We start from the raw sequence: 17680 nt of genomic DNA on the forward strand, positions 1-17680 counted from the left end.
ACACGGTGCCTAGATTAACGAGAAGTTAAGCTTTAATTTGGTGTGTTGTACTTATAAATGTATGAAAGTAAAATATTTTTTATAATTGATTTTGAATTTGGCGCTCTGCCATTTCACGTGATGTTATCAAATCGATCCCGTTAACGGGATTTGAGCCCAAAGAAGTTAATATTGTTTCATCTAAAAAGGATTACTTTAAAATATTTCTCCATTTTTATTTTTTAATGAAATTCAGAGTTAATTTTACATTTACATTGTAGTCATATAGCAGACACTTATCCAGAGCGACTTACAATAAGTGAGTACATACATTTCTCGTACTGGTCGTCTGTGTGAATCGAACCCACAACCCTGGCGTTGCTAGCGCCATGCTCTATCAACTGAGCCACACGGGCCCTCCCCGGATGGCCCACTGAAAGAGAGACAGTATCACAGACATCTAAATCATACACATCATATCAGAGCTCCTCCACTCTGAAACGTAGCCCAAATAAATCTACTCATCTCCTTTCGTTCTGGACAGTTTATTTGGTCCCAAAAGCAACAAGAGAGAGAAAGCGATTAATTGTTCCTGCTCTGTGAGGAAACGCAACACGATCATCTATCATGAATCTCTGAGGATGAGTGGAGCCAGGTTGAATCCTCTTCTGTTGATGGTTTAGCTCTCAAAATACACATGGCCGGTTCACCTCAATACACAGACCAACACCACACTGTGGATGGGCCAATCCCTGCTCAAACCACTAGGGCCACATTAGATATTCCCCTGTTTTTTTTACTTGGAGAGAGAGGGGGAGAGAGAATGAAAGAGTCCAAGAGAGCTATAGACAGAAAGAAAGCCTCTCAAGACAGAAGTGGTCTAGATGAAGACGTATGGTTACTGGAATAATATATCCCGGTTCTGTGAGGTTTTAGGTATGTGTATGAGGCACTACAGTGGCTCTGTCCTCCCTGTACACACACACAGCTGAGAAAACTATCTTCTGTGTGCCTCGGGCCCCGGAGGTCCCCCACACAAAGCCTGTCTTCATGGCTTCTCAATACATATCATTCACACAGGAGGAGGAAATAAGCAGGGTTTAGATACAGCTGGGGAGCTAGGTACTGAGCTGGCTGGCTACATAAGGCTGCATGGTGATCTGGGCAGGAAAGGGGCTCACGAACTGCTCCAGCATCGTAACTACTCGTACCCATCCCCCTAAGCTAGGAGGTCTTGGCAAGCGATGCCTTCCTTTCTCTGTCTCGGTCTCTCTGTCTGCCCAGTGGGGGTACATAATGTATTTAGCGTGTGTGTGATGAAAGAAGACATCTTGTTCACCTGAGGCAAGATATAGTATGGAGATTAGTGAAGAGGATGTTACATAATAGAAGCAGTACTAACAGAGGAGACACACTGGCTTTGGGTTCTGGTCAAAACAAGTGCATTATATAGGGAATAGGGTGCCATATTGGATGCAGGCACTGACCCAGTTCTCCCTCCCCCTCTTCCAGGTCCATTTAAGGATTGCTACCAGGTGCGCCAGGCAGGCCACAGCACCAGTGGGATGTACCTGCTTAAGTCCGAAGGCAGTGACCGGCTGATCCAGGCCTGGTGTGAACACGGCCTAGACAACGGAGGCTGGACTGTGCTACAGAGGAGGAAGGACGGATCGGTCAACTTTTTCAGGAACTGGGAGAATTACAAGGTACTATAGCGCAGATGATAATGCGCACTGACACACACCGAACATAAACATCTGGATAAGTATGTATATTCTTAAGCACTGAGCCATTGGGGCTAAGTCCAGCCCTTTCCCTCTGACCTCCAACCAGAAGCCACCCAGCTGTGACCCCAGTAGGGACATGGAGGGAGGGGCTGATGTTCCCCTTATCTCCCCTCCTACGTAACATAACCAAGCCCACTCCCCACCACATTCTGGGGCTGCTAACACACCCCATCACTCTGGAGAAAGCCCTGGCACGGAGCCACACACACACACACACACACACACACACACACACACACACACACACAACCATTATACCCCCAAAGGCAGGTGAGGAAATCAGACTCCTTGCCTCCTCTCTCTTCCTCCATCCCTCCCGCTTTCCTCTCGTCATCATCACTGAGATCTCATCTGGTCCCAAATCACCCAGCAGTGTGTGTGTGTGTGAGACAGTGTGTGTGTGACAGTGTATGTAGCCCCCATAGACTTTCTCCCCTGCCACAGCCAGTAATTCACCTTGACTGGGAAGGCAGAACTTTGACACATTATCGTCTCCAACAGGGAACTGATTCAATTCTGTTCCATTGATTCTGAAGGTCTGGTTTCCTTTAACACAATGATGCAGCGTATAATCATATTACTGAAGTCTACTCTCTCTTTGTCCTCTGAGCGGGACTATTTAGACTGTCTACAGACACAGGTGTGGTTCCTTTTGCTGCTGACTAGAAACGGTGCGGTTTGTTAGGCTAGTTAGTGGGTGAAAGCAGCATTCCAAAAGCTTTAGCTGGGACACTACACAACCACCACACAACTCACTGTCCTGTAACCATTCATTAGAAACCCTTGGAGACTGGAAAGCATCTATATTATAACCTGCGTGTGTGTGTGTGTGTGTGTGTGTGTGTGTGTGTGTGTGTGTGTGTGTGTGTGTGTGTGTGTGTGCCCTACAGAAAGGCTTTGGGAACATTGACAGTGAGTACTGGCTGGGTCTGGAGAACATCTATAACCTAGGGAAGCAGGGGGACTACAGGCTGCTGGTAGAGCTGGAGGACTGGGTGGGAAAGAAGGTGTATGCTGAGTACAGCAGCTTCCACCTGGAGCCTGAGAGTGAGGGGTACCGCCTGAGACTGGGCACCTACCAGGGAAACGCTGGAGACTCCCTCAGCAGCCACAATGGGAAAATGTTCACCACGCTGGACAGGGACAAGGACGCTTTCTCAGGTAAAACACAAGACAGTGTGCCAAAATAGGGATCTACGCTAGAATACAAGTACAATGCTGTACGCTAACACACTACTATGCTACAATACTAGTCTCCCAATCATACCGTTTCACAAGCTTCTTTGTACTTTGGTCCATTTCTCTAACATCCCTGCTCAAGTGACACCTAGCACTAGAATATGCTGTACCACTAAGCCCCCTCCTCTCCTCTCCCCTCCCTAGGTAACTGTGCTCACTTCCATAAGGGCGGCTGGTGGTACAACGCCTGTGGCCAGACCAACCTGAACGGCGTATGGTACAGCGGAGGGGTTTACCGCAGTAAGTTCCAGGATGGAATGTTCTGGGCCGAGTACGGAGGAGGGTTCTACTCCCTCAAGTCTGTCCGCATGATGATCCGACCTATCGATTGAGCCTGGAGCAGGCTCCATCCCCCTACCTACACCATGACCTTTGACCCATCATGACCCCTACCACCCTACCCCTCCCACTCCTGACCCCTCTCAGCTTCTCTACCAAGCTACCCTTCATCGCCACACTCCATCCTTCCATTTTCAAGTGGAGAAGAGAATTCGATTTCAACAGTCAATGCCCAAAATGGAAACCCTGGTTATTTTTTACCCTCTCTGGATAGAAGACACAGCTTTCTGCCATGTTTCAGCTGTGCTCCTATTGAGTCCTCTCTAACATGGCCAGATAATGCTGTGACAGATAGCAGTGGACAGCCAGAGTATGGACTCTAACACAGAGCTAGCTGCCACTGCTTTCTACAACAGTCTATATATACAGTATGCTACTCCACCATGTCACAGTTCAATACGCTATGAAGGAGATTACTTTAGGAATTTGAGATGACTTACAGCCTAAATCCTACTGGGGAAAAAAAATAGTTCATTTTGTTGTTCTGTTTTGTTTGTCTCCAGCGGGGTTTGTTGCTAAGTGAGTTGCTAGTGAATGCCTTTCTTCACAGCGTAATAAGGATTTAATTACAAGTTCCTTATGATGTCATTGGTTAAAATCAAAATGAGAATGTACCACAGTCAAAAGGGGTTGAGAGGCATGCACCTCCCCCCAGGCATACAGGACTTGGTATGGTCTTCATGTACATATTACTTTGTTGTTTTGTTTGGGCTTGTCGTTTCAGGGTTCCCACAAGCACTGAGAGGAAATGGACTCTAACAATGTGCTTTGTGACGTGGGAACATCCCAACTCGCTTTGGCATGTAAATATATTGGGCTTTATTTGTGAGAGTTAATTTAAGACGTATGATTCTGCTCAACCCAAATGTTTCCTCCATGGTCTCCCTGCCATCTCTCACTTCTGTTATTTATCAACATATTTATAATGAGCATAGTTATAGTCACGCCCTGCTCTATTTAGCCCCAGTATGGCCATTCTGTTTATTCCTGTTAAGAGCTCCCCACACACACACACACACACAGAACAACCGATAAATCAGCTGAGCCGATATATCGGGCCGATATTGGCTGTTTCTAGTCTAATCGGCTATTGGCCCTTCTCTATCGGCTTTGCCGATAGTCCCTCTACATAGCAAAGCTGCTGCTATGCCAGCCACCACTCAACGCCTCAGCCACGAGCACTGCACAATGCCAAGGAATGTCTAGCTGGGAAAATCAGTAGCAGTAAGCAGCAAGCTAGCTCATTCTCCAACAGAAAGGTGTAGTATTGAGAAATGGATGAATTGACACAGTGACCAAAATCGAACTCCTGTGGCAAATATTAGTTTAGTTAATTAACTAATAATTAGGCTTGTGTCGACATGCCCGGACATGCATGCAATAAGCAAGCTAGCTATGTGACCTGTTAGCAAAGATCAGAACTAACCCTTTCATCTGTGGTGTTAGCTAGCTAGCTATATTAGCTAGTATGCTAGCTAGATAAAAATGTAGCTAAGATAACAAATAGGAGCTAATAGCCAATGTAACAAGCTAGTTGTCATTTAGCTGGTTATCATTTTGAACATGCACCATTTTCTGCAACGAACCATCTGACTTGTAATGGTGTAATTGTGTTATGTAGTTAGATTGGTAAAAACGAATGTCAAAATGTATTGTTTGATTTTTAAATTAATGCATACACGGCTGTCTCTGGGAAATTTTGTCATCCAAATTTTAAAATGTAATGATATTGGATATCAGCCTAAAAAAATAAAAAAAATCGGTATCGGCCCTAAACAATCCATATTGGTAATTCTCCAACACACAAACACAGAGACGAACGTCAAGTTGACGAAGGTGAATAGCTGCCCTGCTCTGACATCAGTTTCCATGCAGCTCTATACTAAATAAAACCATTTTTAAATACCCTTTGCTCTCACGACTTCTCATTCACACCATCTCACTCTCTCCGTTTCTCACCCAACCACCCTATGGCCAACAAACAAAGTAACATTTTCCAGGACAGTTAGTCAAATTAGTAAGTCTGCTTTGTCACAGCTGGCGTAAACATTATACGTTTGATTATACCGCTGTATGAAGGAGCTATCAGGAACAGAGCGGTAGTAAATATGGAGGATGATAAGTCTTATGAAACCTCTCATTATAAAGTAGTTCATAATGAAAGAATGCAGCCTTGGAGAATAGAGGGGGAGAGAGGAGGAACCGGGAGGAGGAACAATGAGAACCACATTTCTGTAGTTGAGAGACAGAGAGAGAAAGACAGAGAGAGAAAGACAGAGAGAGAAAGACAGAGAGAGAGGAGTCAGGACAACAAAAAGGTGAAAGTGGAGAAAGAGAGGACAGGGAAAGATGATCCTGAAGTAGAGGGGAGACGAGAGACATAAAAGGAGAGTGATCAACAGAGAAATGGAATGAAGACAAAAAGGCGAGGACACAAAAAAGAAAAAGGGGAGGGGAGCAGGGAATGAAAAAAGGAGGGAGGGGGACATTCTTTCCGTGTTAAAATGCTAAGCTTTCAGTTTTACTAAGATGCGTCCTAAAGTTATGATTCTCCTCTGAACCAGGTCCCTAAGGAGCCGTTAGTCTTTCCCACACACACACACCACAGCTAGCACTGCAAGGATGATGAGCTAATGCACACACACAATATATAGGCATGCACACACACACACACACCGCTGCTGTATCTCTGGCTCCAATACTGTGGCTGTAGGTCATGGAAACAGAGAGAAATTGAAGAGAGTTGGTTTGGAGAGTTGGATAGCAACTTGGCGTAGTTCTCTCATCTGACACTTTGCCCTCATATTTCCATTACATTGGTTCCTCCACAGCCCAGCTCCAACCCTACTGCACCACACAGACATCTCGCCAATGGCCCTGGCACTATTCTGTGCAGCCAGGGATCTGCCTCAGAACATGGGTGACTCTTCTGTAACAGACAATTCTGTAATGGTCTGCCGTGTAAAGGGGTGGAAGTGTGGTTATATTCAATAAGGTTTGAATGTGTGTGTCCCTTTAGACACATACACAGCTTATTGAATTCAACCAACTCCTCTACTTATGTCAACAGGCCAAATGGGGACCAAACCATTGATTGCCATTCAAAATGTCAGACCACAGTGTGAATCTCAGGTCAGTGTGTGCGCGGGAGTGTATGTGTGCGCCTCTTCCGGTACAGAAAGTCTGCTTAGCCATTTAAGCAGATGCTCTTATCCAGAGCGACTTACAGTAGTGAGTGCATACATTTTCATAGTTTTTGTTCCCCGCGGGAATCAAACTAACAATCCTGGCGTTGCTGGCGCCATGCTCTACCAACTGAGCCACACTGGATTCAGCACTTCAACTGAAGATTCCCCTACGACTCAATTCCTATATCCCATTCCCTCTTCTAATATCCCAGACTGTCATATCTCAGAAGGCATTCCCAAATCTCTTTCCCAGTACCAGAACTGACATAGAGCAAAGGCCCCTCATGACTACTGCCATGGATGCATTCGACTGCTTGAGGGGTTTTGTAAGGTAGCTACCTCAAATAAGCAATCTCCTGTTAGCAGAGCAGCCGTTTGCCTGTTTGTTCTATGAGTATTATACATCTCTGGTTCGCACACGCTCAGATGAACAAATCTCTAGCTCTCATAGCAGCAGGGTTCCACAGAACACCACACACAGGTTTGTTTTACTATCCTTGTTGGGCGCAAACAATTGATTCCTATTCAAAATCTTTTTTCCCCCTAACCCTTAACCTAACCTTAACCTCAAACTGTAACCCTAACCTTAACTCCTAACCCTTAAACCTAAGCCTAAAATAGCCGTTTTCCTTGTGGGGACCGGCGAAATGTCCCCACTTGTCAAAATGTTCCACGTTTTACTCCTTGTGAGGACTGCCGGTAAAAACAAAAACATAACACACACTCCACTCAAGAACACACACCCTCCACTGAGGGACAACACAGCCACAGTGTGGAAACAGAGCAGAAACACATCACTAAAATACCAGTCAGAGAGGGAAGTCAATCAATCACTCCACACTCTGTGTACACACACACACACACGCAGGATATGGCTGCTTCTACTGTATACAGAGTGTGGAGTGATTGTAAGAGAGAACACTATTCCTGCCTTTCCCCATTCATATCTACCACAACAGGAACTACAGAGAATCACGAGTGACGAGTCCTGTTTTACTAGAGCTAATAAAATAAGAAAACTTCCATTTAGTCCTCAGAGGAAAAACAGAACAAACAAACAACCACACACACAGAGCGAGAGACAGTGAGAGAGCGGGGGGGGGGGGGGGGAGGGAGGGAGGGAGGGAGGGAGGGAGGGAGGGAGGGGGAGGGAGGGAGGGAGGGAGGGAGGGAGGGAGGGAGGGAGGGAGGGAGGGGAAGAGAGCGAGAGAGCAAGAGAAAACAAGAGAAAGAAAGTGAGCGATCGAGAGAAGACGGATGTGTTTTCCCCCTGTAGTTCATAGGGGATTCCTGGGCCTTGTTAGTGCTCAGTAAGACAGTCTGTGCTGCCAGCTCTCAACGAGGAAAAGAAGGAAAGAAAGGGGGAATAAATATAAAATGATGAAGCAGAGGAAAAATAAATAACATGTGACTTTTAATGATTTCTCCATGACTCATGTGTTTGTCCAGCTATGAGCGGCACATGGTCAGTGTTTCCGCTGCAGTCATTTAGCCGGCACGGCAAAAAAATATGGAACATGAAAGAAAATTCACATTTACTTTTCCTCTGCAAACGAGTAATGAATTGTAAAAACAGAGAACCCCATTATATATTTACCTAGTCGGCTTGTTGTTACGCGAGATAAATATTTCTCTCAAGGCGCATTCAAGTGGCGAGTGCCATGGGGAGAGAGACATTCTCACAAGCAGTCAATGTACAACAATTCTTAATGCAATCGTGGGGAACCCAGCTTTCCATTCCTACTTTATTTCTCAACTCCAAAATATGTGCAAAATGCACCATTTTAAACCCTGAGTTTTCTTTAGCAGGGGCATGGTTAAGCACATTACAGCTCTGCAATTTGCAGTGAGTGCATAGGTGAGAGTAAATTGTAGGGTAACTTGGGGTAAAGTGCAACCCTACCGCAAAATAATTTTTGAGCAGTGACTTAAATTGTGATGAGACGGATGAAATGTTTAGTTGAGCAATAGTGGTGGCAACCAGGGAAAGTGTTAGGGGATTATTATTTACTTTTAACATTAAGTGGTTTGTGTGAGGTACAGGCAGGGGCCGTTTTACCCCAAGTTACCCTAATAGGTAGGCCTACATTATATTCACTGTGTTCATGCAAGTTTTTTGGGTCATAGCATCATTGATGAATTGTAACTAGTTAAAAGATTACATTTGGGGATCTAGCTAATGATTAGCTCAATAGGATCAATGCAGATAGGCAACCCCATTCTTCAGCCTATTCATTTCTAGCCACTGTCCTGCATCAGTTGGGCTACAGGTGATAATGCTGATTGCTAATAGCATACCTGATAATATGGACCATGCATAAGCTATATGCATGGTCCAATATGTTAAAAATAATTGTAACAATACGTTTTTGGGCTCATTTCTAGAGGTGGAAATGATATTTTAGATGGTGTCAGTATACTTTTATTTTCATTCATTTTAGAGTAGAACGTCCTTTTAAAAAGCCACCTCAACTGAGCTTCTCAGTCCTTCTACGTAAAATGGCAGGGAGAATGGCGACGGGAAAGTGTCTGCATCTTACCCAGGTATGGTATGCAGGAGTTCATGCTCTGGCTGCGTATGTAGTCTCTCAGACGCTTGTAGTTGTCTTCTTTGGCCATGAGATACTCCAACCTCTCAAACGTTGCTTTGTCCTTCCGACTCAACAACTACACAGACAGAGAGAGTTGAATTATTGTACAGATACAGAGAATGAATTCAACATTCACAGACTAAATAAACAAAAGTGGGAACATATGAAAGCAAGAGCCAAGGGAGCAAGTGAGAAAGGGATAAAAAGAGGGGGGGAAAGAGCTCAAATCTGGACGTAAGAGGCACAATATCCAGCCTGGAGCCAGGAATATTGTTGTGGCGGGGAACTGGGAATAATTTCCCTGGAATGGCCTCATTGATAATGTTTACATCATCTCATATGTATATACTGTACACCATACCATCTACTGCATCTTGACATCTTGATGTAATTAGATGTATCACTAGCCACTTTAAACAATGCCACTTTATATAATGTTTTCATAACCTACATTACTCATCTCATATGTATATACTGTACGCCATACCATCTACTGCATCTTGCCATCCTGATGTAATGTATCACTAGCCACCTTAAACAATGCTGCTTTATATGTTTTCATACCCTACAATACTCATCTCATATGTATATACTGTACTCCATACCATCTATTACATCTTGCCTATGCCGTTCGGCCATCACTCATTTATATATTTTTATGTACATATTCGTATTCATTCCTTTACACTTGTGTGTACAAGGTAGTTGTTGTGGAATTGGTAGATTACTTGTTAGATATTACTGCATGGTCGGAACTAGAAGCACAAGCATTTCGCTACACTTGCATTAACATCTGCTAAACATGTGTATGTGACAAATAAATTTCATCTGATTTGATTGTGATTCAACTTCATTCACTCTAATTTATTAATTTTCCGGTCACTTCAGAGTGCAATATAATACCGTGCATTACCCGGCAAGCAAAGTCTGGTTTTTAGCCTTGCCAGAAAGTGAAAGAGTGCGTGAGAGAGAGCGAGAGTGTGAGAGAGAAAGAGTATAAGCGAGAGTAGAGTGTGAGAGAAATAAAGTGAGAGAGTGACCAGTGTGCGAGAGAGTGAGTGAGAGTTTGTATGAGAGTTTATGTTTTACAGGGACAGTGCACGTTAAATCAATGTTCTCGCTGAAGTTTCTGCACAGACGCCTCATATACACAAAACCATTACATATTCCAGTAAAGACTTATGACTGGTGAGATAAAGACAATCAATGTACATCTGCATCTGCTCTACAACACACCGTTAACACTGTTTCAACCAACTGTAGCGTGCGGTTAGAGAAAGATCATTGTTTTGAGATGCATGGACACACACACACACACACACACACACACACAGTAACTCACCGCCCACGTCTTGGAGAGTCTATAGATGGGAGCGCTTTGTAGGCCCGACACCACAGCCATCACTGCATGCAGATTGTTTATGTCACACAGTTTCTGTTGGGAACAGAGAACACTCGAGATGTATACACACAGGCATTACTATAGGTTTATTGTCCACTCATGTGGAAATGAACCAATAATCTGTTGAGAATAAACAGAGTACAGTGTTGTGTTCCTTTACCTTGGCAGTTCGGATGTACAGACTGAGTACCTCAGCTCTGATCTTCAGGGTCTGAGCATGAAGGATCTCCCTCACCACCCAGAAAGTCGTCTGGAGACACAATCAATCAATTTGTTATTCTGCATAGCACAAAGTGATTAATGGCACCTGACACAGACGGTTAAACAGGACTTCCCAACGGAGTAGACAAACACACTCATACATGTGATTGCAGACTAAACATAACAGCTATTTAAACATCAGGTACAATGTTCCTTCAGGACAGACTCAGCCTACATCACACAGGTCAGATCACAACACAATGTCTACAAAGAAGCTGAACTAACGGGAATGTTCATCAGATTAGCTGTTCTGTCTGCAATGTGATCTTTGGGGGAAACAAGAGCACTGGAGGAGAAGAGGGGTAGGAGGGCTACTGGAATGGAGGAAAGTTGACCAGACTCCAGTCAGTGGTGGAAGAAACTTTCTATTTTTAATACCCTCACTCTCCAGGTTAGGCATACTGTACCTCGTTTCAAAATAGGACATCATTGCTGTCAATCGTGAATGATAATTATTTACATTTTACCGGCGAAACGGCATCTGCATGCCAATCATTTGATCACAATCAGTTTCATGGGAATATGCATTTAGATCTTCTTGAATGACTGTTTTAGAGCAGATGGTGTTAAACAATTAGCCTTTCTTGCTAGCAGATACCCATACCCATTCATTTATTTTTAATCCCAGCAACCCGTCTCCGCAGGAGGCCTTTTGCCTTTTGGTAGGCCATCATTGTAAATAACAATTTGTTCTTAACTGACTTGCCTTGTTAAATAAAGGTTAAATAAAATACACTTCCAGTCATTGCGCTAACACTAGTTAGCATTGGTTCGTGAAACTACTTCTAACTTCCTTCATACTGGAAACTGAGACATAAGGATGGTATCCCTTTAAAAATAGGATAGGAACTGCTGATTATTTTTCAATGTTCTGATTGGTCCAAGTGGTCATGCCTCTGACCGGCCTCTGCAGTGCACACACGTAGCCTACAGCTCTTCATCATTCTCGTCACCGCCAGAGAAAAGACATGGAACAAACCACCATTTACCTACCTCTAGGTTGCTAGAAATATTTATATGGTTTGTCATACTATAATTTTTATGGAATTTGTGGTAATTAACTATAAATCATACATAAATTATCAGAATTCAATTTGCAAAAATAGTTTGACCAGCTCTGTGAATATTTAAATTACATTTTAAAGTGATGGAGCGCTGCTCCCCCATGATCCAGCAACACTACACCAGCTGATGTATCAACAGCTACCCATAAAAGGTATGTAAGAGAATGTGGTCAGTGTGTGTGTGTGTGTGTGTGTGTGTGTGTGTGTGTGTGTGATAACCCTCAGACAGAACAAAGAGATCTGACCGAGATATCAATTGGCCAAGAGCTCACTCACACAGCTCTCCTCTCATAGTAAAGCAAATAAGGTCAATGAATTGGTCAGTGTCTGGTCCAACCACCCTCAGGAGAGAGGGAAGGGAAGAGCGGGAGGGAAGGGGAATGGAAAGATGGAAGGAAGAGGAGTGGTAATGGTGGGAAAATAAGCTGATATCAGGCATCCTGAGTCTTTTATAGTCGAAAGCTGTCTGTACACTGTGTTCCAGAGAGAGAAAGATGGAGGGGAGAGAGAGCGAGAGAGAGAGAAACTAATAGAAAACAGAAAAACATGGAAGATCTACGAAGAAAGACTATGTAAGCACTGTGGGTTGGGTGAACTCGAGAATGAGCAGCACTTCATACTAAACTGCTCCAATGACTCAGAGGTATTATCTCCTGAAATTTAAAGAAAGAATTTCAGGATCTCTTGAACTGCATGTTGAGGAGAAAAATCAGCATTTTGTTAGGTGAAAGCGTAGAGTTTGCTGCAGTGTGTCCTGGCCTGTCATAAGACAAGTGACAATAGCTCCCACCATGTCATGTACATGACCCCTTCTAGATGTAATTTCTCAATTGTTGCCATTTCCTTTTTGTGTATTATTTATGTACAGTATAATTGCTTGTGTTGATATTATAATTGTTTGTCACACATACTGTTCATTTGGGTCATACTTCATATACATTGTTTTGCCAACAGTGGCAAACACCCATTCATGCCAATAAAGCATTTATTTAATTGAATTGAGAGAGAAAGTATGTAAGCGAGAGCGAGAGCCTGAGAGAGTAGAGGAAAAGAGAGATAGTGAGGAAGCGAGAGACAGACAAAGAGAGACAGAGTGATCAGCGTGGATCAGAGAGATCTAGAGCGCTGATGTCACCTAACCTACCCACAGGAAAAACAAAGGAAATATGCACTTCACCAAACGTATATCCTGCCTGTCTGTGTAATAGACCGATACATCAATATGTCATCAACTATACACAATACTGATGCTCCCTGAAGTCAGCTTTGTATATCCTTTACTTTCCCTGAGCAGCCATATCTCACTTCTCTCCATCCCTCTCTTACACTTCCAACTCGCTTGCTTCATCTTCAACTTTCCATCTCCCACGGAGTCCCTCTTCCTCACTTTCCCTCTCCCTTTTCCAAATCTTTAGGTCCTCCCCTCTTCAGAGTGTGTGTGATCATGGTTCTACTGTACGTGCGGGTTGTGCGGATGATGAGAATCCCAGACAGGCCCAGAGGGGGGAAGCAACATGGGGAAGGGAGGGGAGGGGCTGCTCTGGTTAACAGACTGACCAAACCCCCCACAGAGAGTGTGAGTGATATCAGCTTACTGCAGGTGGCTCTGTATAGAAAACCACTGTGGGAAAAATAATGTACTGCTACACTCCGGCACCATTGAGGGTCAGGGATTAAAGTGGTTGGAGAGTTGCATGGTAGGAACATAACTTTTCCCCCTCTAACATCCGCCACACACACACACCACTTTGTTTTTGTGAATTATCCGTTTTATTTTGGATGGTAATAAATGTATTCCAAATCCTTTTTTACCAAACCCTTACCCTAACCCCAAACCTAACTCATAAACCTAATCCCCTAAATTTAAAGGGTGTGTGCGCACCCTCATATGTCTATGTGTGTGCACTCTACAGGCCAGGCCAGAGGAAAGAGCAGAGGCTCTCAGTTGTCTTTCCAGTAGTGTTTATGATCTTATAAATCCCTGTTATTTCAGGCTGCTCTGCTCCAACTCTGCAATCACCATAAATAACATGGAACATGGAGACACTAGCTGATAGCTGCGGATTAGTTCTGTAATAGGCTCTCATAAAAGCACCAGAGGACTGGAGAGTTTACAATAGCTCCATCTCACTGCCTGGGTGCTGAAGAGGCTACATCGGGGCATGGCTAGGGTCAGGGGCTAATTTATTTTATACAAGACGCACATTTTCCCCTCTCCTCCAAGGAGCAAAGCAGGAAGTAAAAGCAGGAAGTAAAAGCAGGAAGCGTACCCATCAATACATGCTGTCATTTGTTAATTCAACATTACAAAAATGACATTCCATTGCATGAGGCATATCAGTTATTTGAATGAACATTCTACATGACCATGGAAATTATTGCATCACAATACCAGGCAGCCATTGCAAGTGTACCCATGAGAATACTAGTCAAATAGAAGCGTTAAAGAGGTCTATTGAACTTCAACGGAACAATGGAATAGCAATTGAAACGCGTGGGGGAAAAATCCCGAGTCGCCGCAATGACCCCCAGAAAAATTTGCTTACATTTAGCCCATTGTGTATTTCACACTATGTTGAGGCAAAAATCGGAGTTTAATGCTTGTATGGATGTCAACCCCAACACATGTTCATGTCATTGTTACCAATAAACTGCATTACAGTTAAAAAAATGACTGACTAACGCCAAAGATTTCTGAATGCTAGCTAACCAGCTTATACGAAGTTAGCTTTTAGCAGTTAGCTTTTAGCAGTCACTTCTTCTAAACATGAAAATTAACAACTTCTACATGTCACGGCTCACAACACCATTATCCTAGAAATCCTAGACCCACTCCAATTTGCATACCGCCCCAACAGATCCACAGATGAAATCTATATTGCACTCCACACTGCCCTTTCCACCTGGACAAAAGGAACACCTATGTGAGAATGCTGTTTATTGACTACAGCTCAGCGTTCAACACCATAGTGCCCTCAAAGCTCATCACTAAGCTAAGGACCCTGGGACTAAACACCTCCATCTTCAAATGGATCCTGGACTTCCTGACGGGCCGCCCCCAGGTGGTAAGGGTCGATAACAACACATCCGCCACACTGATCCTCAATACAACAGTGGTAGGCCTGATCACCGACAACGATGAGACAGCCTATAGGGAGATCAGAGACCTGGCCGTGTGGTGCCAGGACAACAACCTCAAAATGTTCTACAGTTGCACCATCGAGAGCATCCTGACTGGTTGCATCACTGCCTGGTATGGCAACGGCTCTGCCTCCGACCACAAGGCACTACAGAGGGTAGTGCGTACGGCCCAGTACATCACTGGGGCCAAGCTTCCTGCCATCCAGGACCTCTATACCAGGCGGTCTCAAAGGATGGCCCTAAAAATTGTCAAAGACCCCAGCCGCCCTAGTCATAGACTGTTCTCTCTGCTACCGCACGGCAAGCGGTACCGGAGCGTCAAGTCTAGGTCCAAAAGACTTAACAGCTTCTACCCCCAAGACATAAGACTCTTGAACAGCTAAACAAATGGCTACCCAGACCCCCCCCCCCCCCCCCCCCTCTTTTACACTGCTGCTACTCTCTGTTTATTATCTATGCATAGTCACTTTACCTCTACATATTACCTCAATTAACCGGTGTCCCGCACCTTGACTCTGTACCGGTACCCCCTGTATATAGCCTTGCTATTTTACTGCTGCTCTTTAATTATTTGTTACATTTATTTAGAATTTTTTATTTACTCATCCATTTTTTACTTAACACTTATTTTTCTTAACTTCGTTGTTGGTTAAGGGCTTGTAAGTAAGCATTTCACTGTAAGGTCTACACCCGTTCTATTCAGAGCATGTGACAAATCACATTTGATTTGAAAACAGACAACAATATCCAAATCGGACCTAAGCAACCACATTGTGGGCCTGTTACAATACATAAATCATGAAGGATTTGGGGAATATCCACTTTGTTAGATCATATTTATTGAATGTGTGCCAATCTGGTCAATGGAATGTCTGCGTTCCATTGACTCCTTACCGCATGTATTGCCAGGGTTAAAGGTTCCAAGCTCTATTCATATGTGAGCTGCTGCAGGGAAGGGGGCATTGCCTAGACAACCAAAGACTTGTTTGCTACAACACCTTGATTATTTCACATTGTTACTGGAGAAACCGACAACTGCACGAATGCCCGGCTGTCCTGTCTTCCGTCAGCTGTTCATTCCAAAAGTTATGACGGTTATTTTATTTTCAAGACCGTGTTCATCCATAACCGTCGGTTACACGGTTACATGGTAATTGTACCAACCCTAGCCATCGCACCTGTAGACTTCCAGTCATTGCGCTAACACTCATTTGCATTGGCTCGTGAAATGAACGCTAACTTCATTCATACTGCACACAGAGACATACAAATGGTATCCACAAGTTCATCTTACTCTGGGTAAGTAGAACAAACAACTACTGCCGTACCCCTTTAAAATAGCCACTCCATTACCGCCAGCCTTACCTCAGTCCCCTCCCACCCCGCCATACCTCAGTCCCCTCCCACCCCGCCATACCTCAGTCCCCTCCCACCCCGCCATACCTCAGTCCCCTCCCACCCCGCCATACCTCAGTCAACTCCTACCCCGTTTGCTGATATTACAGCCTCATCTCTTCTGTGAAGGCTTCCCACTAGAAGTTGGAACATTGCTGGGGGAGACATTCGGCCACAAGAGCATTAGTGAGGTCGGGCACTGATGTCAGGCGATTAGGTCTGGCTCTCAGTCAGCGGTCCAATTAATACCAAAGGTGTTCAATGGGGTTGAGGTCAGGGTTCTGTGCAAGCCAGTCAAGTTCTTCCACACTGATCTCAACAAACAATTTCTGTATGGAACTTGCTTTGTGCATGGGGGCACTGTCATGCTGAAACAGGAAAGGGCCTTCCCTAAACTGTTGCCACAAAGATGGAAGCACAGAATCGTCTAGAATGTCATTGTATGCTGTAGCGTTAAGATTTCCCTTCACTGGAACTAAGGGGTCTAGCCCGAACCATGAAATAAAGTCCCAGACCATTATTCCTCCTCCATCAAACTTTATAGTTGGCACTATGCATTGGGGCAGGTGGTGTTCTCCTGGCATCCGCCAAAACCAGATTCGTACATTGGACTGCTAGATGATGAAGCGTGATTCTTCAAAACAGAGAACGCGTTTCCACTGCTCCAGAGTCCAATAGCGGAGAGCGTTACACCACTCCAGCCGACACTTGGCATTGCGTATGGTGATCTTAGGCTTGTGTGCGGCTGCTCGGCCAGCTCTAGCAGGGCAGAAATTTGACCAACTGACTTGTTGGAAAGGTGGCATCCTCTGATGGTGCCACGTTGAAAGTCACTGAGCTCTTCAGTAAGGCCATTCTACTGCCAATGTTTGTCTATGGAGATTGTATGGCTGTGTGCTCGACTTTATGCAACTATCAGCAACAGGTGTAGCTGAAATAGTTTTGTATATATGGTGTATATACTCAATCCAAAACCTTCATCTATCCAGTGTTTTCAGAACAACATGAAGAAATGACTAAGCAGTATGGAGATAGCTCAAATCAAATGTTATTTGTTACATGCTTTGTAAACAGATGTAGACTAACATCGGAATGCTCACTTACAGGCCCTTCCCAACAAAGCAGAGATCATAACTTTTTTTCAAATAATAGGGAAAAGAAAAAATGTATTATATATTATTTAAAAAATAACTCTACTTTTACCCCTTTTTCTCCCCAATTTCGTGATATCTTATTGTTACAGTGTTGTCTCATCGCTGCAACTCCCGTACGGACTCGGGAGAGGCGAAGGCCA

The 17680-nt window shown here is 44.1% G+C and overlaps 2 protein-coding genes across 6 annotated transcripts in view; one reads left to right on the plus strand and one right to left on the minus strand.

Moving 5' to 3' along the window:
* The window catches only part of LOC106584284 (angiopoietin-related protein 1), a 35532-nt gene extending 30281 nt beyond the window's left edge, over nt 1-5251 (plus strand). The window contains exons 5-7 of the mRNA XM_014169355.3: nt 1492-1685; nt 2657-2927; nt 3150-5251. Coding sequence (XP_014024830.1) covers nt 1492-1685; nt 2657-2927; nt 3150-3337 — 653 coding nt within the window. The 3' untranslated portion in view covers nt 3338-5251. The remainder of the gene's footprint in view (nt 1-1491; nt 1686-2656; nt 2928-3149) is intronic.
* The window catches only part of LOC106584283 (ras-specific guanine nucleotide-releasing factor RalGPS2), a 153201-nt gene that overhangs the window by 63331 nt on the left and 72190 nt on the right, over nt 1-17680 (minus strand). For all 5 annotated transcript variants that reach the window (XM_014169354.3, XM_014169351.3, XM_045706123.2 and 2 more), the window contains exons 7-9: nt 10686-10775; nt 10466-10558; nt 9073-9199 (exon numbers count right to left, since the gene is read on the minus strand). In XM_014169354.3, the coding sequence (XP_014024829.1) occupies nt 9073-9199; nt 10466-10558; nt 10686-10775 (310 nt within the window). The remainder of the gene's footprint in view (nt 1-9072; nt 9200-10465; nt 10559-10685; nt 10776-17680) is intronic.

This window comes from Salmo salar, chromosome 23, assembly GCF_965601325.2.
Source record: "Salmo salar chromosome 23, fSalSal1, whole genome shotgun sequence".
Taxonomy (NCBI): Eukaryota; Metazoa; Chordata; class Actinopteri; order Salmoniformes; family Salmonidae; genus Salmo; species Salmo salar.